General features: G+C 42.5%; 1 protein-coding gene across 2 annotated transcripts in view; it reads left to right on the top strand.

Annotated features, from left to right (window-relative positions):
* Window positions 1-616: 616 nt before the first annotated feature.
* The window catches only part of sh3pxd2b (SH3 and PX domains 2B), a 67,041-nt gene continuing 42,049 nt past the window's right edge, over window positions 617-25,608 (top strand). The window contains exons 1-2 of one of the 2 annotated variants that reach the window (XM_079585097.1): window positions 617-917; window positions 14,701-14,781. In XM_079585097.1, coding sequence (XP_079441223.1) covers window positions 846-917; window positions 14,701-14,781 — 153 coding nt within the window. In that variant the 5' untranslated portion in view covers window positions 617-845. The remainder of the gene's footprint in view (window positions 918-14,700; window positions 14,782-25,608) is intronic. The other variant, XM_079585098.1, reaches the window with a different exon arrangement.

The following is a 25,608-nucleotide window of genomic DNA, read 5'->3' as shown; positions in this document are numbered from 1 at the left end:
ACTATCAGCCCCCAGATTTTACAGTTTGTGTCGCATTGCTAATTTGTTGCACATATAACTACACACGTTGTTATGGTAACTATTTTGCAGGCATCCCACGAAAGAAAAAGCATGGATGATGATGCTGCATAATTGTGAATCAACAATATGGAGGGGGGAGGGAGGAGGCATGTTGTGGCAGGCCTTGTGTTTTGTATTCCTGCTGTGTCACAGTTCATGTTCACTGCAAAAAAAAAAAAAAAAAAAGGTAAAATATTTGCTATATTTTTGCCGTGAGCTATATTATACACAGAGGGTAAAAAATACATTTGTATCAAATTATTGTGCGCTTTCCCTTTAAGTGATCCCTCTGGGTTGGTCTCAGATGAGAGCTAAATGACGAATCATACTATGGCGAAGGATTAATTCATGAATATAAATATTGTCGCACTGGCAGTCTCAGTAATCGTCTAGTCACGTAGCCCAATTCATATTTATAAGGCACCTCTTAACCATATTCGGAATAAATAATTCGGAAGCTGGCGAACGCCCACTTACCCTTCAGCCAATCAGTGAGGGTTGTTGGGCGAGCGTCGCGGTACGTGTTTAATATTCATGAGTAAAGGGATCCCATAGTAGGATGTGTGACTACGGTGGGCTTTAATTAAATTAGAGTCGGTGAGCTGGGATAGGCTGGGAGTTCACTCGGTCCAGACTGCAGGAAATCCGACGTGGACTGTAAACCCGCAGAAACGGATAGACAAACAAGCGAATGACTATAAATCCATGCGGAAAACTTTCTCCGATTTTCTGCTGTGGCTCTGAACGTTATTGTGTATCTGTTTTTAGTCTGAGAGTGTTACAACATGCCACGGCGGACTGTACTAGAAGTAACTGTTCAAGACGTGCAAAAGAGAAGAAACCCCAACAAACACTATGTAAGTTGACGCCGATTGACATCTCTAAAGACTTTTAACGAACTTTTCCTAATGTTTTTTCTCCTAATGAAAGTGTTCAGGGATGTATTTTGAGAATGTTTCGCTGGTTGGTCTGAACAAAGAGGCTGGAGATGTGATCAGGAGGATCAAGTTACACAGCAGCACAACACGCTCAAAGAGTTGATCTTTTACATGTATCTCTTTATTTCTGTTCAAGCGTTGCAGAGTATGACACTGTGTTAGGTAAAGTCTCCTGACAGCTGTGGTAATAAGGCATCTTTACTGCAGTAATAGGGGCAATCCAGATGTTTTCACATCTGCATAAATATAACAAAGACACTTGTGAGTCTAATAGCTTAGACTGTATCTGTTTATATAGGTTTATACATGCATGCACACATATACGTGTGTGTGTGTGTGTGTGTGTGTGTGTGTGTGTGTGTGTGTGTGTGTGTGTGTGTGTGTGTGTGTGTGTGTGTGTGTGTGTGTGTGTGTGTGTGTGTGTGTGTGTGTGTGTGTAAAACTTGTCCTGTTCACCACACCCTTAAAGTTCTGAACACCCCCTAACCTCCTGCTATTGAATGCTGCCGTATAGGTTCGGCTTTTCCAGTCCAACAAAGCCAAAGTTTTGTGTATTTGAATTAATCTTTTGCAGGTTAAGTTGCCATTTTGTTTTGCTATTAGTTGTGTTGTTACACTTTTACCTGAAGCAGAAAGCTTATTACCGCTCAGATGACAATAAAAACAACTCACTTGACGCCTCATTTAAAAGCTTGTTTATGTAGGCAATCTGACCAACTCTGTAAGCTCTATAGCTCAAGGTTATCAGTTTGATTTACCGTGTTTCTTCTCCCCAGATTTAGACCTTTTTTTGTTTCTATGCTTTGATACAGGGGTGAATTTCACTTAATAGTCATATTTCACTTCAAATATGAAAGAAAGATAAAGTAATTTAGCCAAAATTAAACCTCAGTTACCTCAAACAATATTTAAATTGTTGAGATTTATACATTATGGTTTTATTTGTTGAATTTAATTTATTTTATGCTATTTTAAAAACGAAACATTGCATTACAATAATTTGGTTCCTATATTACAGTGAAATGACTGGAAATAATGAGTAGCTAATTAGATTCCCATATTATGTATGTTAAGAATAAATAGCCTAATGTTATTTATTTGTATGTGATATTTGACTATATTTGTCATTTTTATGTATATATGTGTAAATATTTAAACAATGAACAGTAAAATAGAGAAAATAGCCTAACTGTTTAAGCTGAATTAACTAAATTAAATAAGTTTTTAACAATTAACTTGTTGACTATGAATGTGTTTGTATGATTTGTAGGCCCCAAGCTGTCAAACATTTTAAACACATTTAATTAATCTATTCTGATAAATTTGTCTTCATTCAATCTTAGTCCAAAGTAAGTCATAGTAGTGTTGCGCACACTGAAAATAAAATCTACAACACAATAAAATGTACATTTGTTTTGGTGTGATGAAAGAGTGGTGGCAGTGACTGTATAATCACGTTAAGGACAGTATTAGCTAGTAAAACTGTTGGTAAAACATTTGTGACCCTGGATCACAAAACCAGTCACGATTTGCACGGGTAATAGCCAACAATACATTGTATGGGTCAAAATTATCGGTTTATCTTTTATGCCAAAAATCATTAGGATATTAAGTAAAGATCCAGTTCCATGAAGATATTTTGTAAATGTCCTACCGTAAATATATAAAACATTTATTGTTGTGAGTAAATGCAGCACAATCGTAAATACTCAGATTCCAGATTTTCAAATAGTTGTATCTCGGCCAAATATTGTTCTATCCTAACAAACCATATATCATTGGTAAGCTTATTTATTCAGCTTGATTTTATTCATTTAAAAAATGTACCCATGTGACTGGTTTTGTGGTCCAGGGTCACATTTATGAACATTAGGCCTAAAATTCCAACATAATAATATATATATATATATATATATATAAATAAATATAGCCGCAAGCAGCGATTACGGGCCCAAGCCTGTGGCACCGCCACCCCGGTGCCTTTAGTTGCACTAAAGGCACCAGGGTGGCGGTGCCACCGGCTTGGGCCCTCCATCGCTGCTTGCGGCTATATTTATTTATATATATATATATATATATATATATATATATATATATATATATATATATATATATATATAAAAAACCGCCACCCCGGTGCCTTAGATTTCCTGTGCACAACGGGCAATAACGTAACTCTGCTTTGACTGTCGAGAAGAAGTCTGCTTTAGAGCTTGCATCAGTGTGGGTTTTGCAAAAGTGCGCATTGAGGGCACATATAAGACATTTTTTTATATATATATATATATATTAGTGTTGTCAAAAGACCCGGTACTTCGGTACCATTTCGGTACTAAAAAAATGAAATGGTAACGGTACCAGCTTTTCTTAAGTACCGGTGTAAATTCATCATTTCATAAATTCGTTTCCTCGCCACGGCCAAAACGTTCGAGATATCAAAAATCCGTCCGCAATTTAGCATCCTATTCTAGCATGATTTACCTTGATTTACCATGTTATAGGATGATTTACCATGATATACCACATTCTAGAATGATTTACCAGGATTCTAGCATGATTTACCTTATTTACTATGATTTTCCATGTTTCTAGCTTTAATAACCATGATTTACCACGTTGCTAGTAATTATGTGAAGCATCAGAACAAATGAAGTGATAAACTGACAAAATATGATTGTGTTATAATAGTTATTGTTATATAAGGGATTTTTTTAGTGTCTAAATAAATGAATGCAAAAGCACATGTGAAAAGACTATTAATAAGTAGAATGTCCAGCAGAGGGCAGTAGAAGACCACTTATTGACTCACTTTCATTTTACAAGTCTTGATGTTTACCAGTATTTTGCACCAAAGCAAACCAGTTTTTGCATGTTAACTCCATTATGCATGCTTACACACATTACACGTCCATCATAATAACAAATATATAGCTTTAAGCATTTGTTTGTTAGCCAATGCTGAAAGCTGATAAAAAGATTACAAATATAATCCTGCTGCTCTCTCTAGTGGACAACAGTGTTATTACAGCCTCCATCTTACAGTTGAAGTGAATGAATGAATGGAAATTTGGTTTCTCACATATATTTTGGGAACGAGAGAGTGAAAAAATCTAAAACTCGGAGCTTAGATAGTGCTCGAGGTGCCCTGTGTAATGAGACCATCCCAGTGTTGGTGGGCGATTGGGGCCGGGAGTTATTCCCGTTCAAATGCAAACATTTTTTGGCTTATATCTCGCGAATGCCCAGGCCAAATCGCACCAAAATCGAATCGAAGCTAGGTGAGGATCGGGGTGGTCTGGTTCGGGAGTTACAGCCGATCAAAGGTCGGAGGTCTCGTGATTTTGCGATCGCTGGGGGGGGGGCGTTCCCGAGCTCCGCGACAATATATTTCGATCAAGAGCCTGGAGAGGACCTTACCATCAAAATTGAGCGCGCAACGACTTTCCGTTTTCGAGTTATGAGTGAATTTGTACTTGGGGGGGGGGGCGTGGCCACCGTTATACTTTCGCTTTCAGGCTTCCCATTTCTCAGTGTGACACAATTGTCAATAGTAATACAACAATAGATGAATTTTGATCAAATGTCATTGTAAATGTTAAAATACTGATTTTATAAAGTCTAAATATGAATTATATAACAATATTAGGGAGTAGTATGATGAAGAGACAGCAGGGGGCAGTATAATACCACTTATTGGCTCTATCTTTTTAACAAATCCCTCACACCCCAAACACACTAACAGAGGGAGGGGGGGGGGAGAAAATCCTCCACAAGTCCACATTCAAACAAAAATATCTGACTTCCTGTTGGTCGGAGCTAATGAGTGTAAATTAGAAAGTTGTCCGGATCGAAGAGAAGAATATACGTACCGAGTTTGGTTACTGTAGGTAAAACAAATACCCCATTTTTGACTAAAGGTGGCGCTACTGAGCCCCTTACCACGCCCGTTTCTGAAACTTCGCACAAGTGTACTAGGCAATAAATGTGATATGCATGTTGAGTTTCATGCAATTTGAAGCATGTTAAGAGCCTCAAATGCATCCAAAAAGAATATAAAAGTTTAAAGCGTTGCCATGGCGACAGTATTAAAGATATCAATAATCCTTTCACAGGTCTACATCTGTCGTGTGTTTACATTATACAGATGAAGTTTGAAGCAAATCGGGTAAAAATAAGAGGGTGAATTCAAACCATTTTGAAAGTGACACACTTCCTGCTGCCAGTTGGTGGCGCTATAACTTTGACTCACAATAGTCACATCCATGTGATCGGCCTCTTACAGCGAACACACTGCTGAAGTTTCATCAAGATCAGTTAATGTATGAGGATGTTATAACACACTTCCTGTTTCCAATATTCGCCATAAATTCGTTTCCTCGCCACGGCCAAACCGTTCGAGATATCAAAAATCCCCTCGCAAGTTTTCATCCTCAATGTCTTGACTTCATGCACACCGAGTTTTGTGGCGATTGGTTGAATCGTCTAGGAGGAGTATTTTAAATTCCATTGAATGCGTTTTTCTAACTACCCCAAATAGCCGACTTCCTGTTGGGCTGGGGTAAAAAGTCAGAGCACGAAGGATATATGAACCGGTGAGATCTATAAGTGTACCGAGTTTCATATTATTTCATGCAAGCGTGTTTGATTTATGGACCAAGTTTTCGGACCCCGTTCCAGGGGGCGCTGTCGAGCCCCCCTGCCACGCCCGGGTACCAGCTTCAGTCCGGCTCTAATGGCCGCAGGTTCTGACCCGTGTGCAAAGTTTCAAGAGTTTTTGAGTATGTTAAGGGCCCCAAAAGCCCCCAAACCCTTGAAGAACAATAATAATAAATAATTAAAGCTGCAAGCAGCGATTGCGGGCCCAAGCCGGTGGCACCGCCACCCTGGTGCCTTTAGTGTAACTAAAGGCACCGGGTGGCGGTGCCACCAGCTTGGGCCCTCCATCGCTGCTTGCAGCTTTAATTATATATATATATATATATATAAAAAAAAATATATATATTTATATATTATGTAAATTCTTTTTTCCCCCCTGCGCTGTCGAGCCCCCCTGCCACGCCCGGGTACCAGCTTCAGCCTGGCCCTGATGGCCGCAGGTTCTGACCTGTGTGCAAAATTTCAAGAGTTTTCGAGCACGTTAAGGCCCTCAAAAGTGCCAGAGATTTTGCACACAGCAGAGAAAGGGTTAAACTAAACTAGCCCCCCTCCTCACACACACACACACACACACACAGATCCCCCCCTCCCATCCCCACCCCACACAGACAGACACACACACACACACACACACACACACACAGAGGGGCAGAGGGAAAATGCTCCAACAGTCCACATTCAAACCAAAATATCTGACTTCCTGTTGGTCGGAGCTAATGACTGTATATTAGAAAGTTGTCCGGATCGAAGAGAAGAATATACGTACCGAGTTTGGTTACTGTAGGTAAAACTAATACCCCATTTTTGACTAAAGGTGGCGCTACTGAGCCCCTTACCACGCCCGTTTCTGAAACTTCGCACATGTCTATTACACAATAAATGTCAAATGCATGTTGAGTTTCATGCAATTTGAAGTATGTTAAGTGCCTCAAATGCATCCAAAAAGAATTTAAAAGTTTAAAGCGTTGCCATGGCGACAGTATTAAAGATATCAATAATCCTTTCACAGGTCTACATCTGTCGTGTGTTTACATTATACAGATGAAGTTTGAAGCAAATCGGGTAAAAATAAGAGGGTGAATTCAAAGCATTTTGAAAGTGACATACTTCCTGCTGCCAGTTGGTGGCGCTATAACTTTGACTCACAATAGTCACATCCATGTGATCGGCCTCTTACAGCGAACACACTGCTGAAGTTTCATCAAGATCAATTAATGTATGAGGATGTTATAACACACTTCCTGTTTCCAATATTCGCCATAAATTCGTTTCCTCGCCACGGCCAAACCGTTCGAGATATCAAAAATCCCCTCGCAACTTTTCATCCTCCATGTCTTGACTTCATGCACACCGAGTTTCGTGGTGATTGGTTGAATCGTCTAGGAGGAGTATTTTAAATTCCATTGAATGCGTTTTTCTAACTACCCCAAATAGCCGACTTCCTGTTGGGCTGGGGTAAAAAGTCAGAGCACGAAGGATATATGAACCGATGAGATCTATAAGTGTACCGAGTTTCATATTATTTCATGCAAGCGTGTTTGATTTATGGACCAAGTTTTCGGACCCCGTTCCAGGGGGCGCTGTCGAGCCCCCCTGCCACGCCCGGGTACCAGCTTCAGTCCGGCTCTAATGGCCGCGGGTTCTGACCAGTGTGCAAAGTTTCAAGAGTTTTTGAGCACGTTAAGGCCCCCAAAAGTGGCAAAAACCTTGAAAAAAATTATTATAAAGAAGAATAACAAAAAACCCTTAGAAGAACAATAGGGCTCTGCGCCCTTTCAGGGCTTGGGCCCTAATAATCCTTTGGAAAACAATAGGGCCTTCGCCCTTTCAGGGCTTGGGCCCTAATTAATCTAATTATTACCGTTCTACTCTGTAATGCATGTTTTAAAGGGATAGTTCACTTTAAAATGAATATTCTGTAATCATATTCTTACCCTCAAGTTGTTTCAAACCTGTATGCATTTCTTTCTTCTGCTGAACACAAAGGAAGATATTTTGAAGAATGTCGGTAACAAAACAGTTAACTGGTCCCATTGACTTCCATAGTATTTTTTTTCCCTACTATGGAAGTCAATGGGACCAGTTAACTGTTTGGTTACCGACATTCTTCAAAATATCTTCCTTTGTGTTCAGCAGAAGAAAGAAATTCATACAGGTTTGAAACAACTTGAGGGTGAGGTTTGAAACATTTTAAAGTGAACTATCCCTTTAATATGTCGGAAGGAAAATTCTGTCTTTCACCATCTATTGTCAGAAATGAATCTTGTTTGACCTAAATAAATAAGTATATATATATATATTATATATATATATATATACTGGGGATTCAAGAAATGGGGAAATCAAAAGCAGAGGCAGGGAAATCCCTCTTCTTCCCTGGCAAATCACATCCCGCATGTAATGTATGCCTTTGATTTACCTGTCATTTTTATTCATAGTGAATTACAGTACATTTTAAAGGGTTAGTTCACCCAAAAATGAAAATGACCCCATAATTTACTCAAGCCATCCTAGGTGTATATGAATTTCTTCTTTCAGACAAACCCAATCGGAGTTATATTAAAAAATATCCTAGCTCTTCCAAGCTTTATAATGGCAGTGAATGAAACCTTAGATTTTGAAGCCCAAAAAATCGCATCCATCCATCATAACAGTAATCCATACAGGGTTAATAAAGGCCTTCTGAAGCAAAACCATGCGTTTTTGTTAGAAAAATATCCATATTTATAACTTTATAAACTATAATCACAGGCTTCACATAATGTCTGTACACGAGTCTAGTTCCAGCAGAAGAGTGACCTCTGACCCGACGCATGATATAGGATGTAGGAGTGGCGTAAGCTTCTCTCATGGATCAAACAAAAGACTCAAGCTCCTGACACATTTCTCTTTAAAAATTATAATTCGTGACCAGTGTTTTATTTTGCTCTATTCTCTGCGCTTCCGTCCATACGTCATGTGTCGGGTCAGAGGTCACTCTTCCGCTGGAACTAGACTCGTGTAGAGACGTTACGTGAAGCCTGTGATTATAGTTTATAAAGTTATGGATATTTTGTGCATCAAAATCTAAGGTATCATTCACTCCCATTATAAAGCTTGGAGGAGCCAGGATATTATAACTCTGACTGTGTTTGTCTGAAAGAAGAAAGTTATATACACCTCACATAGGATGGCTTGAGGATGAGCACATTATGGGATCATTTTTATTTTTGGCTGAACTAATCCTTTAAGTCTACATTTGCCAGTAAATGTGCTCCCTGTGAATCAAACTTGATTTGTTTTAGCATGTTGTACCAGTCGAGCTCCAGGAACACATGTTGGTATGTCATTTAAAGAAAAGTTAGACATAATGAAATAATTTTAGTCTTAGATTTACATTTTACTTGTATACTTTTAGCAGATGCTTTTGTCAAAAGTGGCTTACAAGGAGAACAATAAACTAACCAAAGGGCAACAATATATAAGTGATGTGAGAAGTCCCAGTTAGTCTAGCACAGTTCACAAAGCAAGTTTTGTTCTTTAATAAATAGAATATAAAGTGTTAGTATCAATGGGTCACTTTTTGTTTCGGTTCTGTATTTGTGTTACTGCGATTTCCAGTTCGTATGAGTCACTCATTTTAAAAATAATGGAGCAGCAGGTTTTACGTCATTCAGGACCGAACGCCACATGAACGCAGCAGCTGCCCATGTGCAAGTAGAGTGTGTACCATCTGATGGCATCCTCAGTAGCGTTTCTCTGAACAGCGTGATCTAGGAAGCCAGGATGTAAATGTGATCCAGGTTTCAGTGTTGTGAAGAGCCGCTATAGACATCAGTTACCCTGAGAAAACCCTCAGCTAGTGTCGTGCTCCCCCGGCAGAATGCAACGCAAGAAAGCGAGTCGATTACTATAAACATCACTATTAGCCTGCGGCACATGCTCTATAAAACACTGTATCGAGTTACTGATATTGATCAATAAAGGACCCATGATTTGAGATGTGTGGGAAATCAACATTATAAATAATAAAGCATGTCTATATTGCTCAAAGAAGCAGGTCACTGGTGAAGGCAGGCCCTCATTTGAGGATCAAGTTACACATCAGCACAACACGAGTAGATCTTTTACTCTTTATTTCTGTTTTGCTGTCGTAGAGTATTAAACACTAAAGGCTGGTTCACACGGCAGGATAATTAGGCCGATTTTACTGTACGTTCACACCGCCGCCGGCAGGAGCGTCAAATTGGCCGGCGAGAGCGTCGAGAAGAGTTGAAATTTGTCAACTTTATGGTAATAAGCTATGACGCGGTTCGGCGGCAACCAAACGGAATGTAGAAGTCCTCCGCCTGAGAGGATACCAGAGAACACAATCCTGTAAACTTTGGTTCCGACCACATTAGTTCCTAAGCAAAATGGAGGAAAAGTTAATTATTTCTGTGGCGGGTTTCCCGTTATTGTACGACGTGTCCCTGTTTACATACAGGGACATTAATAAAAAGAACGACGAATGGAAAAAGGTGTCTGAAATTGTTGGTGTTTTGTTACTTTCACATTTAAAAGATTTTAATAGGTTAACTTATACCCTACGTGTGACCAGTTTGCACAAAATAGGATACTGATTTATGTTCAGTTCTTATTTGCTTTGCGGCTCCTTTAAATAAAGTTTTAAAAAAATCACGCATTCTAAAATCTACGTCAGAGCGCAGGAGAGTCCCCGAATCTCACGGCGTCGATGGCAGGGCGGCGAGAGCGAATTTTGCCGCTCTCGCCGGCGGCGGTGTGAACGTACAGTTAGCCCCGATTCACCCCTTCTGACAATCTTAAGGATGCTCTGATTATCATGTGTGGTGTGGTAAGACTGCTCTCGTCTGCTCGGAAGGACGTCGGGACCGCTCCGATCTCAAATCGGGGATATCCAATATGTTGGATTTTTTGGCCCGATTTCCCCGGGGACAAACGAGCACGCAGCCTGTGGCGTGTAGCCAATCAGAAAGCGAGGTGACGAGGTGGCGAGGAACCACCGGGTATGGCGCACCAGAAAGTCCAGTGGACATGGAGATTGAGGATAACGTTTTTTTTTTTTCGGTTAAAAAAGAACTACAAACTATCGCCTCTTCGTCCGGCATGATTGTTTACTCTGAAGTCACGTTTGATCTCGAGGGATTTTGCGTGATTTCCCGTCTGACCTGGGAATGCTCAGGAGTCAAATCGGTTTGTGTGTGATGTGTTGATTTTGCCGTGTGGTTGCGCACCACACACTGTATGACCAAAACTGTTAGACCCGTGATTTTTTTATCGCCGTGTGTGGGGTCTCTCAGGTTTGGAAAATCGGCCGACAATTTTAAAATCGTCCCGTGTGAACCAGGCTTTAGGCCTGGTTTCACAGACAGGGTTTAGATTAAACCAGGATTAGGCCTTAGATCAATTATGGCATTTAAGTAGCTTTTATAAACGTGCCTTTTCTGGTGTGAATCTTGAGAGAAAACAAAGGCACCGATATATTTAAAGATATATCAGTGTAAGTTGCTTTCAGTTAAAACCGCTTAGGGCTGGTTCCCCGAGACCTAATGGTTTCTAAAAGTTATCCAAACTGAACCAAAAAGTAATAATCACAAAACACTTCACAACAAATATAAACAACAAATATAAATTTGTGTGAAACAAGTAACATTTAACAGGTCCTGTTATGCAACAGAACAAAGGTATACAATGTGATCAACACCATAACAAGAATAGAAATGTACATTACTTCAAAAGTCATTACTTTTACAATACTTGGAACAGCATTTAAAATTTTGATGTGCAAAATCTAATATTTTTCCCATGAATTTGTTTTTTAATGCTCTCAAATCTTGATGTATGTAAAATCTATTTTGACATTTATATTTGTGTTCCATCCTTTGGTTGGTATTTCAATCATTGTAATTTTCAGAGTGAATCCTGCATTTGCATGTGGATGTCACTTCTGAAACTCTGTGGCCGTTGCGGCATGAAAAACTAAACTTTTTATTCAAATTCTGAATGGATTATAAAGCACCATTTATACTCCCTTAAAAGCTGTAACATATCTAAGTTAATCGCTGAAAGATTGAAAGATATTTCACTTATCTTTAAACTGTATCTGTAAAGGTGTGAACCAAATGGTCCATACTATTAGAATAACAAAGGAACGGCATTCCTCGGGAACTTCTTGTGGATTACAGGATCTCCATTGGGAGGAGGTCCTACAGTATGTATTGTTTGTAGCCCTGTAGTCTTCATGTATTAATCCTGTCCCACAGATAGAAATCTGGGAGAAGTTAAGACTCTTAGAAGGGTTCAGATTCCTGAAGGCCGACACGCTAACATCGCTGCTGATGAACTGTGCGACATTACTACCTTCAATCAATTCTTCTCCCCACAAGAAATCTGGCCAAGCTTACTTATTTTATGTATTAGAGACACTTTTCATCTCGCAATTCAGAATTGCGTGATATAAACTTGCAATTGTGAGTCATAAAGTCAGAATTGTGAGATCAAAAGTTGCAATTACCTTTTTATTTGTTTATTCTGTGGGGGTATCAAGCTTCATATCCTCAACTCTGATTGGTTCTGTTCACTAGCTGGGGCGGGACTTTAATTTTATTGGGTCTCTTTGCTGTTTGTTGCTGACTGAGCTGAAATAATTAAGTATCGAACTAAACCATTTTTAGGGATGAGAGAGAGGAGCTATTTGGAAAACTTCTTTAAATTGCATGTCTTTGTGGTTTTCTTTGAACCACAAAAAAGTAAAATAAATAATCGATTCGCATTTTAAACCGCAATCATAATATTTATCCGAAAAATAGCAATTCGAACCCCCACATCATGCTGCCCAAGTTTGGGATTTAAATGTTTTACCGAAACGATAAACTTTGGTGAATAATTCTCCCGCATTGATTTTGCTGCACTTTAGACATGAATGATCATTCCTCAAAACAGTGTCCTGTTCCTTCGGATATATCATTTTTCTCTGATGGATGATGAACAAAAACAAAATGATGAACAAAATGTTAGCCTTTTACAGTGAAGGAAGAACCCAAACCATATCTGCACTCTAAAATATTACATGACATGAATAGGGGTATAACTGATCACTCATAAATGATCCTTGACCAGGCTCTACAGTTCGGTACGCATGTGAGTTGCGAAGTTGAACCATTATAGAGTGGAAGTATTTTATGCCAAGAAATGGGATGTGAATTATTATTGCATTAGCTCTTAAAGAGACAGTAGCCTAATAAACCTGCTGCCGTCTGTCTTAGCAAGCTCATAACAACATCCTGCAACCACCGATTACACATAATCTGCATCCAAAAATCTAATTTTTACACTATTGCTGTTGTTTGTAATACAGTATTCACACTGTATGTTTAACTGAAGAAGTCTCACTGTCATATTATAATGTATTGCTGCCCACGAACACCTACTCTTAGCAAGCTGTTATTAAATGATGAGCTTCTAGGTGGGGACCGGGGGTTGCATTAAAGTTCAAATAAAATTCAGTCATGATGTTGTTTTGAAACCAAATGTTTTTCTTCTGTGCAACACATAAAAAAATTGCACTGGTTGCTGTTTTCTATGCAATTGCTGTTTTCTCTGCAGTGTTGATGAAGGGACTGCGGCTCAAAAGGATTATAAAAATACCATGAAAGTATAATTAAAGTAAAAGTGTCTTTTGGAGCCAAATTATCTTTGTATGAGGAATAAATCAAAATTCAGTCATGATAAACCAACAGCCATGTCACTCTGTAGCCCAAGACTGGTTGCCCACTGAAGCTAAGCAGGGCTGAGCCTGGTTAGTACCTGGATGGGAGACTCCTGAGAAAACCAGGTTGCTGCTGGAAGAGGTGTAAGTGAGGCCAGTAGGGGGCGCTCACCGCAGGGGGCGCAATATGACGGGGACACTATACTGTCAATGAGCACCGTCCTTTGGATGAGACGTTAAACTGAGGTCCTGACTATCTGTGGTCATAAAAAATAAAAATAAATCCCAGCCAAATTTGCCCAGTGGCCCCTGTACATCATGGCCTCCTAATCATCCCCATATATATATATATATAGTAATTGGCTTCATCACTGTCTCCTCTCCACCAGTAAGCTGGTGTGTGGTGGGCGTTCTGGCGCAATATGGCTGCCATCGCATCCTCCAGGTGGATGCTGCACATTGGTGGTGGTTGAGGAGATTCCCCCTTCTATGTAAAGCTCTTTGAGTGCCAAGAAAAGCGCTATATAAATCTAATGATTTATTATTATAAAGTGTTCCACCAGTTGGCTGTTAACCACTAGCCTGCTTCTACCAGACTCTCGTACATTTCATTTCTACAGAGAGTCTGGCCTCTCTCCATTGACAAGCGTCAACTTCCTTGTAGGCGGGTCCTCTGTTGAAGTTTAAAACTATTGGATCTACCCAGAGCCACTCTGGATCTGCCATAACCAATCGCTAACGTTTGGTCGTGACGTATGACGACTCAAACTAGCGCACAACCTCAATGTCATCATTCTCAGCCACTCCCTCTATTCGCCGATTGGACCGGTACAAAATTTAATGGAGAAACCCAAGAATACACCACAATCCCAGACCTAGTTCTGAAGGAAAATGAAAATTGAGCGGAAGTACGTTGGAGAGCGGAGCCAGGCTAGATAACCACTGCAACCAAACCAAATCAATGAGTGAATTAGTCTGATTCATGAACAAATCATTTAGATTTGGGTCACACCAAAGACAAATTCAGTGTGTGATGGTTTAGTTTTAGTCAGATCTGTCATATGGCTTCAGATTGAACGTAGTGCACAGGTCATTAGAGACACTTTTAGGATGTATGTGTGGTTCTTCTGTGTCTTTTTAAAGCTTGTAAGCTCCAGTCCCCATTCATCAAAGTCGCATGAAAAAGAGCGCAAAGTACTGGTTACTTGTACAGGTTTGGGACTATGAGGGTGAATAAAATATAAGTAAACAGAATTTTCATTGTTTGGTAAACTACACCTTTACCCGATAAACTGTAAATGTGGGTTAACTCTCATTTTCTTTCCTTTTTTACTGTAGGTTTACATTATCAAAGTGGCTTGGTCTGATGGCAGCACTGAGAACATTTTCAGGCGCTACAGTAAATTCTTCGACCTTCAGGTGAGTTGTGTACTGGTACTAGTCAGGCCTACAGTATACTAATGTGATCATAAAAATGTGAATGAAAATATAATGAATCCAAATATTAGAATAAGCACCTTTTTGCTAACATTAAAGGGATATTTCACCGCTGGAAAGATGAATGTTTATTTATATTGGGTCATTTATGTTGTAGAAATGTGAAATTATTTTAGAAGTTGGTGCCTTCTAGACTGAGAAAAGCCAGAACATTTATTCTGTGGATGAAAGACAACAACTCCCAGAATGCACTTGCTTCGCTGCCCTACGAGGCCACTCCCAAGCACGGGGGCAGCACGGCCATTGGAAAATACTACCGGGTTTCTAGTTTCTACTGATACAAAGCTTAATGCTAATCGGTGAAGTACCCCTTTAAGCATAATGGAAAACGTACTCGGTTACTAACGTAACCTCGGTTCTCTCTAGGAGAGGGAACGAGTACTGCGTCGAAAGAACGCTACGGGAAAGATATTTCTTTGTCGAGATTGAAGCCTAAAATTAATCCTTAATTTTGTAATATTGTAAAATGCTTTTCTGAAGCATACAACCTAGGCGGAGCAATACAGCTCACCCATTGGCTGCTCTGCCAGAAAAGCACAGCCTATGCGAGGCCAGAGACGCTGACCAATGAGGACGCTTCGCGCCCTTCTGCGTCACCTCCCGCCCAAACAGGCGTGGCCTAGGCCTATAAATACGAGCATAGCTGTCTAACACACTGATTTTCGTCAATGAAGCGACGCAGCGTGGGCACGCACGGCCATGAGACGCAGTACTCGTTCCCTCTCCTAGAGAGAACCGATGTTACGTTAGTAACCGAGTACGTTCTCTTACGTAGAGTTCTCTCGTACTGCGTCGAAAGAACGCTACGGGAACCCTATGTAAACCGCCGTGCGTGCTCTTGGACCGACACAGACACCTAAGGGCGCGCGCGCCCTGGTATACAAGTGCCTACCCCAAGAAGTATAGGGAGAGCGGCTAAAATAGCATCATCCCTTTATAGTAGTGCCTCTTAAGGCATAATAGCATATATATGTAAATCTAGATATATATGAGGGGTAATAGCATGCTCATGGGACACATTGTCAGTGAGTGATGCTTAAACATTGAAGTGACCTGGGCCGCAGCGCGGGGCAGGAACACTTATACATATTAAACATTGAAGTGACCTGGGCCGCAGCGCGGGGCAGGAACACTTATACATAGTCTTCTAGACCGAGAGCAGTTTAGCCTGCAACGCAGGAACCTCTAGGTTATAGAACCTAATAAATGTAGACGGGGAGGCCCAGCCTGCCGCCATACAGATATCTTGTAACGAGATTCCGCTATACCAAGCCCATGAAGAGGCCATGCCTCTCGTGGAATGTGCTCTGATGCCCAAAGGGCATTCCAAACCTCTAGATGCGTAGGCTAGCGCAATGGCGTCCACTACCCATCGAGACAGACTCTGTTTCGTTGCGGCTCGCCCTTTGGAGCGCCCGCTGAACGAAACAAAGAGCTGCTCCGTCTGTCGAAAAACAGCGGAGCGGGACACGTAAGCTCTTAATGCCCTGACCGGGCAAAGGGAGCTATTTCCGTCCTCTGAGGCCGGCAGGGCCGACAGGGAGATGACCTGAGCCCTGAACGGTGTGTTGAGGGACTTAGGCACGTACCCATGCTTCGGTTTCAATACGACTACAGAGTCGTTTGGCCCGAACTCCATACAAGAAGCTCTCACTGAGAGCGCTTGCAAGTCTCCCACACGCTTCACTGAAGCGAGAGCCAAAAGAAACACGGTCTTGAAAGACAGGTGTTTCATGTCAACTGAGTGAATAGGCTCGAAAGGGGCCCCTTTCATAGCGTTCAACACTGTAGAAAGGTCCCAAACGGGGACTGAAGGAGGCCTTGGAGGGTTTAACCTCCTGGCGCCTCTAAGGAAGCGGACCACCAGGTCGTTCCTGCCTAGTGAATGGCCAAGCGTTGGATTAACGAACGCTGATATGGCAGCCACATAGACTTTGAGCGTGGATGGGGTTCTTCCCTTATCCAATAGCTCTTGCAAGAAGGAGAGAATCTCCGGTTCTCCACACTGAAGTGGTGACAGACCTTGATCTGAACACCATCCAGAGAACACCGACCATTTGGAAGCGTAGAGTCGTCTAGTAGACGGAGCCCTAGCTTGTTCGATCGTGTCTAACACTCCTCTTGGGAGGTTAGCGGGTACCCGTGTAGGGACCAAAGCTCGGGGTGAGGATGCAGAATCGAGCCCTTGGCCTGTGAGAGGAGGTCTCTCCTCACTGGAATCGGCCACGGGGCAGTACTTTTCAGTCGCATCAAAGCTGGGAACCAGGTCTGATTCGTCCAGTATGGAGCAACCAGTAGTACTGAGCATCCGCTCTCCTTGATACGCTCCAGCACTTGAGGCAGGAGTGAGACAGGAAGAAAAGCATAGAGCGGACAGCGGGGCCAGACTCTGGCCAGCGCGTTCGTGCTCTTCGAAAAGAATTCTGGGCAGTGAGCGTTTTCCTGGTTTGCAAACAGGTCTATTTCCGCTCTGCCGAACGTTTTCCACAGCAGACGCACTGTCTGTGTGTGTAGGGACCACTCTCCCGTAGGAACGTTGTTCCGTGAGAGTCTGTCCGGGCCTACGTTCAAGTGGCCTGGCACGTGCATTGCTCTTAACGAGCGCAGGTTGTGCTGGGCCCACACCAGTATGCGTTCCGCTAACCTGAATAGGTTCCGGGATCTCACGCCACCCTGGCGGTTTATGTAGGCTACTACCGACATGTTGTCCGAGCGGACCAGGACGTGGTGTCCTTTTATCCGGGGACAGAAGCGCCTCAGCGCAAAGTCCACCGCCATCATTTCCAGGCAGTTTATGTGCGGTAGTTTGGCCCGCTCTGCCCACTGGCCAAAGAGCGGTCTGCCGTCGAGCAGTGCTCCCCAGCCTGAGGTGGACGCGTCCGTGGACACCACCTTCAGGCTCGAGGAAGTCCCCAGGCTTACACCTGACCGGTACCAGTCTGACGCTCTCCATGGTGTCAGGGCTGAAATGCATTCCTGAGTGACCTTGAGGCGATAACGACCGTGTAACCATGCTCGGCGCGGTACGCGCGCTCTCAACCAGAACTGTAGTGGGCGCATGCGCAGCAGGCCCAACTGCAGCACTGTTGAGGCTGAGGCCATGAGGCCCAGCATTTTCTGAAATCTCCTGAGTGGCACTATGTGGCCGCTGCGGAAGGATTTCGCCATTTGCAGGGTATTTCGCCTGCGCTGTGATGACAGCTGTGCTGTCATAGACAGTGAGTTCAGATCCAGTCCTAAAAAGGAGATCCTTTGACTGGGAAACAGTGAACTTTTCTCCCAATTGACTCTCAGACCTAAGCACTCGAGGTGATCGAGTATTAGTGTCTTGTGGTGAGCGAGTTCTGACGGCGATTGAGCCAGAATTAGCCAATCGTCCAAATAGTTCAGAATTCGAACGCCTCGGAGTCTCAGGGGTGCCAGCGCCGCGTCCATGCACACTGTAAATGTACGAGGTGCTAGAGACAGGCCGAATGGCAGGACTGTGTACTGATATGCCCGGCCCTCGAAGGCGAATCTCAAAAATCGCCTGTGACGTGACGCAATTTGTATGTGAAAATACGCGTCTTTCAGATCTATCGCCATAAACCAGTCTCCTCGGCGAATTTGCGCGAGGATTCTTCTGGTCGTGAGCATTCTGAACTTCCGCTTTGTTAGCGTTTTGTTCAGACGCCTTAGATCTAAAATGGGTCTGAGACCCCCGTCTTTCTTCGGTACCAGGAAATATCTGCTGTACAGACCCCCTTCGCTCTGAGCTTGAGATAAAGGCTCTATGGCCCCTTTGCTCAATAGCTTCGCTATTTCGGCTCGAAGTAGATGTGCTACTTCTGTTTTTACCGTGGTTTCGACTTTTCCCGTGAAACGGGGAGGGCGTCGATGAAACTGTAGCGAATAGCCTCTTTTTATAGTCTCTAGCACCCATTCTGAGACCCCGGGAAGTCTTTCCCATGCATCTGCACGTGTGACTAGGGGTTGAATGTAATCTGGGCCCTGGTCGCGAAATGGCGGCGACACGAGAGCAACCGTGTGCTGTAACATGGACGCCGTGGCGTCTGAGGCGGGGGACATGTTTAACACAGTATGCGTCCCGCGCGCGCTCGACTCTCTGATAGTGCTGGGTATCGATTCAAATTTCAAGAATCGATTCGATTCCGATTCTCAAGTTCTGGAATCGATTATCATTATTCGATTCGATTCGATCCGATCTGATCCGATCTTATATTTTTAAAATCAAAAGTTGTAACTGTTCATGAACAATCAAGTGTTTGTATTAAATAACATTCACAAACATACATTAATGTTGTAAAAATGTATTGTTCACTCAATGTATTGATGTTAGATAAGGCATTAATGTTAATGAATGGTGTCTTAATGTAGTGTTACCAACTAAACAGGAGATAAAACGTGTTTTATTTGACTTAATTGACTGTCCTTTTATTTAATCCAAAACTGCGTTCATATTTAAAAGGCCTTTTAAACTAGATACAAGTAACGAACCGCACACGATACCACTTTAGGGGCCGTTCACATATCGCGTTTTATGCGCGTGCAAATTCAGTGAGAAGCACTTCAATGCATCTCAACAGGTCATGTGACAAAAACAAGCCTGTTACGGCCTTTCCGTAACAACATGGAAAGCTCGGCCGAACAGCTGATCATAGCTGTACAGGGCGGCTTTTTATTTCTCATCTCAATGAATATATCTAGTAGTAAAGCTAATGCAAGGGCTAGAAATCAATTAATTGTTTGATGATACTTCCTCGTCATCATGGAGAGCGCAGTTTGCACGAGTTTGCACCGCTTTCTCCTCTCAACAAGCGCGTGCTTTCCCTTTGCGTCTGCCGTTGCTATGCAACCATGAACAGAGGCGCGCCTGAAAACAAATTTGCACGCGCAAATAAATCGATCCTCTGAGTTACGGATCGATCTTTAGAAATTAATATGAAAATCGATTTAGAATTGGTGAATCGATTTTTTCAACACAGCACTACTCTCTGAGTTGAGAGAGAGCACGCGGGGCGAGCCCTACAGGGCTCGTTATGTTTGTGAATAAACGTGGGCGCTTGGTAGCGGGCACATTTATAACACCGGGGACACTGTGTTTGTGAACTGACTGACCGTTCGTTAGTTTCGTTTTTACAGAAACCGCGGAACGTGCAGTGTGTAGTGGTTGTGGGCACTGGACAGTGGGCACGCTCACTACATGTAAAGCACAATCGGCATGAGCCGATTTTATGTGTGCAAACCCTGTGTTGAACGGGGCTGTGCTTGTGTGAATGAATGGGCACTGGGTGGGCATTGCAGTTACACACATTACACCATCGGCCTTGGCCGGAACACCAGAAATTAAACTCTTTTTTAGATTTATCTGGGTCGCCGTGAAAACGGTGTTTGTATGCAGGCAAACGGGCTTTACGGCCGGTTTGTTGGCTGCTAAATACACTGGTCTTCTGTACCTCGGCGAATCGGTCCGCGAAGTCCTTCACGGAGGACCCGAAGAGGCCAGCCGGTGAAATGGGGGCGTCGAGGAACGCAGAGCGCTCCGACTCCGCCATTTCAGAGAGAGTCAGCCATAAATGTCTCTCGGAAACAGTAGCTGAGGCCATAATCCTGCCGATGGCGTGTGCGGCGGACTTTGTAGCGCGAAGAGCTAGGTCTGTGGCGCTACGTAAGTCCGGAACACTGATCGCGCCCGGGCCTTCCTCGTCTAGCTTGCAGAGGAGGTTGGCCTGGTGGATTTGAAGCACCGCCATGGTGTGCAGCGCCGATGCAGCTTGTCCGGCGGCGGAATACACGCGGCCGTTCAGAGCTGACGATGTGCGGCAAGCTTTGGATGGTAGGACTCCCTTAGCCCGCCGTCCAGCAGAGGGTGGGGCAAAGGTGAGTCGCTACAGCCTCCTCGACCGGAGGGAGAGCGTGGTAGCCTCTGTCTCGAGCACCGTCCACTACGGAGAATGCTGGCGAGGCAGAAGTACGCACTCTGGCTGAAAAAGGCGCCTTCCACGATTTCGCTACCTCTTCATGAAGCTCAGGAAGAAACGGTGCGTGTCTGGAGGGGGGCGCAGCGCGGTCTCCAGAGAGGAAGCGGCCATCCAGCCGGTTGAGTGCAGGTTGCTCGGGCGTCGACCAATCGAGGCCGAGGCTCGACACGGCCTGTGTGAGCAGACGCATCAGTTCTGCCTCGATGCTGATCTTCCCTCCTCTGCGTTCCGGAACAGCGGGGGAGGGGAGGTCCACGGAGCTCGCCCAACCCTCGCTCTCCGAAGCGAGAAGCGAACAGCAGTCATCATCCCCCTCTGATACAGCTTGCTGGTCGTCCTCCATAACGGACAAAGCGGCGGGCTGCGGCTGTTGTCCGTCGGTGAGCGACTCAAACGAAACGTTGAGAGGAGCTAGCGGCGGTGGCGGCGGCGAGCTCCTCGTGGAGGGAGGTTCCGGGACCCGCTGAGCGCGGCGCTTCTTACGGCGCGGCGCTACAGGGGGCGGTTGAGCAGCTTCGGCGAAAGATGCAAGGCGAGTCCGCAGAGTCGCGATTGGCATCATGTCGCAGTGATGGCAGCCGCCATCACCGAGAGCGATAGCTGCATGTTCCTCGCCCAAGCAGGAAACACACAGTTCGTGGTGGTCCCCGTCGATGAGCGCGGCTCGGCAGGAGCCGCAGGAAACGCGAGACATCTTTAAAAAGACACTCGTTGCTCTTTTGTGAGGAAAAATGTGTGACGCGGTAGGCGAACACACACACAAAACACACACAAAACTGAAAGGATATTCCACGCCGGAGAAGCGCAGCAGGGAACGGCGGCTGAAGGCGGCGAAGGCGGCGGCTTCAGAAAAAGGGCTCGTCCTGCTGAGGTGCTTGTTCCAAACGGCTGTGGCGGCTCGAATCAATCCAGCGATGCGTGCAGCTTCGTTGAATTTAAGAAAATCAGTGTGTTAGACAGCTATGCTCGTATTTATAGGCCTAGGCCACGCCTGTTTGGGCGGGAGGTGACGCAGAAGGGCGCGAAGCGTCCTCATTGGTCAGCGTCTCTGGCCTCGCATAGGCTGTGCTTTTCTGGCAGAGCAGCCAATGGGTGAGCTGTATTGCTCCGCCTAGGTTGTATGCTTCAGAAAAGCGTTTTACAATATTACAAAATTAAGGATTAATTTTAGGCTTCAATCTCGACAAAGAAATATCTTTCCCGTAGCGTTCTTTCGACGCAGTACGAGAGAACTCTACGTAAGAGAACTTAACCAGTGTGGCTGTTTTTTTGTCAAGGAACCTTGATGAAGTGATGCCAAACCTTAAGTTTGATGTCATGTGCAGAACTAAAAGCTTAGTAGTTGGAGAGATCAACATGGATTTCACTGATGGCCACAGAATTGCAGACGTTTATGTGTCAGGAATTCAGTGGTGCAACAGGAGAAGTCATCATATTCATGGCTCTGTTTGAGAGAAGTGTGTAGAAACCTACTTGAGATATAGGCTAATTTGAGTATGCTTATGCGACAAGACCGGAGAACTGGATTTTGGCCTGTTGGTGGAAGTCTGCACTTTCCAATATGGCGGTGTCAGCATTTAAATCTGTTACATTTTGTTTGTTTGTTTGTTTGTTTTTTCCCTCCAAGAAAACTGCAGTTGATTGTTTGCATGTTGGTCATACGGTTCTTGGTCAGATTGGCCACATTTAGGTCCTGACAGGCTATGTACCAGTGTTTCAGACATCATCAAAATTAAAGTCAACTTTAAGGAATTGTGACTGAAATATAATACTTTTGTACAGTAGAATGTACTTCTCAAAGTAATAATAGTAATATTAATAATACAATTATTACTTAAATAATAACTTTATTTTTAAGGAATACCACACAATTTGTCTTTCCTATTTCCTATTTTTCCTATAACAGTAAACCAGTAAACAGTAAAAGTTGTGCTGCACTTTGCAAAAAAATTTAAATTAAAGATTAATTAAATTGTTAATGTTTTATGCCAAGTTTCATTACCACTGTTTTTGATAACACATTTGTATTAAATCATAAATCCAGAAAAAATAAAACAGACAACACAGAATGTCTGGAAAAAAAAGTTTAATTGGGCTTTAAAATAATTGGCACACTGAATGTTATCATTCATAAGGAACTTCATGAGTTGTGCAATGACATCTTGTTGTCCTCTTAGTCATCTAATTTATTTTCTTTAAGACTGGTCATAACATTCAAAAAGTCTATTACATAAAAACATAATTTATCTATTTTGAATAAAAAAAGATTCCTTACTCCTTGGCTAACTTCTAGTTTTTAAGACCATCTTAAAGATTATGATTTCACTTTTTTTACTTTAGTTAGTGTGTAATGTTGCTGTTTGATCATAAACAACATCTGCAAAGTTACAACGCTCAAAGTTCAAAGCAAAGGGAGATATTTGCTTATAAAGAAATAGTTTTTAAGGACTGCAACAAACGGCTGGTAGGGACTACACAACATTCCTCCTGGGTTAGTGACATCACCAACCCTGAAATTTACATAAACCCCGCCCCCGGAACACGATTTATAGATTATCATGACAGAATATATGACTAGAAGATAACTACACATAATAAGTTACATAAGTTCATCAACTAACCATTCAGAAATGTCCTGTTGCTTCTACATGTTGAGTCTGTACTTCTTGAGTCTCTCCATTATTGTCTGACTCCGGTTTGAACATTAACATTTTCAGTGCTGTGTGAGGTAAAAGGACACAAGCTGTTGTAGCTCCGCCCCCTGTGTCGGGAGCAGCAGCTCATTTGCATTTAAAGGGACAGACACAAAAACTGTGTTTTTGCTCACCCTCAAAAAGTGACAATTTTAACCAATTTTATTTTGAGCTAAAACTTCACATACACACTCTGGGGACATTAAATACTTATTTGACATGAAAATGCCATTATACAACCCCTTTAACAAAGAGGCTAAGTTTAAGGTCCAAAGACTGCACATGAATAATATACTGTATTAATACTAAAATACTGTAGCTCAGATGAAATAAATAAATAAAAAGATTGTCTTTCGAAATGACATTGAATTGAAATTGGATCTTCATTATGAGGCTTTTCTGAGCAATATCCATTTATAAATTGAGATTAATTTAGTTATTTAGTCATAGCATTTTGTAAGTTATGAAGTTTACATATAATCTATTGACAGTCCTAATAATTATGAATGTAAAATTAAGATCAGAAAGGTCATTGAGTATGACTTAATTAAACATTAATTAAACGTATTGATAAATAACACACAGATCAAAGCACTAAGCTTCAAGGCTTGCGAGAGAACAAATTGTATGTGAACTTCTTGTTTGCTGGTGTACATCTGTGCTGACTCTTCTTCTCTCAAATTATAGGAGCCCAAAACTTGCAAACAGTTTATAACGGAAAACCAACATTATTAGAAGCACTTACCACAACTCAAGCTATTCACTAAATTTGGACAATTGGTCAGAAATCCCCACTGGGAGGTGTGCCACAGCTTCCTGTAAATGTTACAGGATCTTTTCTCTGATGGGCAATCCACAGAAATGTGACCCATACCATGGAAAAATCGTTTTTTAGCAAATGAACAAAAGCCCTTCAAATAATTCATAGGTCTGAAAATGTTAACTGTAGCGGTATAATGGATTTCTTTTTAATATATTGTAATATTATAATAATTTATTGACTACAAGAGGTGTGAATCAATATTAATAGATTTCCATATAGCCATGTGTTCATAAGTAAAATTTATAAAAAGCTAAGTTAAAAGAAGTTCCCTTTCAAGGGAAATCAACACTGTGTCAGATTGACGCTATGCGAACGCCTCTGCGTGGGCCAGTGTCTGAAGCGTGTGTGCCAACACACCAATGAAATTGACCTTTAAATAGTCAGGTTACGAATGTTAAGCGAGTCAGTGAGACTATATCAGCCGGTACCGATATATACAGCTGGTGGCTGATATATTGTGTATCCCTAGAAGTTGTTGGTGGTCGAGTTCCACTTCCTCTGCAATCCTCTTCGGCATTGTGATAAGGCCGAAGGTGAGAACAGGAACAGCGGTAGAGTTAGATGTGTCGCAGTTTATGCTTAGTCTGAGGACAGTAGCAACATGCACTTTTCTATTGAAGTTGTTGACAGGCGTGATTTTGGTGTTGCTTCCACTTGGTTTAGCGGTAGAGTTAGATGTGTTTATCTATGTAAGGATGGGAACTCCTGCCCTCATCTATTAATGCGTTGCCCCCACGTAATGAAGAAAAGGGAACTATCCTTTCCTTCCTGGCTTGGTCTTAGAATGTGCTTATTCACATCCTTTGGGTAGGCATTTGGCAGTATGGTGGCATTGGTATTGACGTTCCCATAGCATCAATCTGATGCCGTGTTGACTTCCCTTTAAAGAGAAGGTCTTAGGGTTATGTAACCCCAGTTCCCTGAGAAAGGGAATGATACCGTAATGCCATACAATTTTTGTGGTAATCACTCAGTATTATACTAAAATGCAGATAGAGCTTAACTTCTACTGAACCCAGCATTTTCAAGGTTGAGTTTGATTCGTTTGATCGTGTTCCTTCTTTATTTTAAATGTCTATAACCGTGTGTTATGGACAAGACACATACAGTCACTTCATATCAAATCGCATGGTTATGATGAAGTGGAGAAATAAAATAAAAATCAATGCTCAATTGTTTACCAAGATGATTCATGTAAATAGCTAACCGCTGAAATAAATAATAATACATTCAACTTGAAATAAAATAATTT

The sequence above is a fragment of the Phoxinus phoxinus genome (assembly GCF_949152265.1).
Source record: "Phoxinus phoxinus genome assembly, chromosome: 17".
Taxonomy (NCBI): domain Eukaryota; kingdom Metazoa; phylum Chordata; class Actinopteri; order Cypriniformes; family Leuciscidae; genus Phoxinus; species Phoxinus phoxinus.
This window is presented reverse-complemented; position numbering and strand designations above follow the sequence as displayed.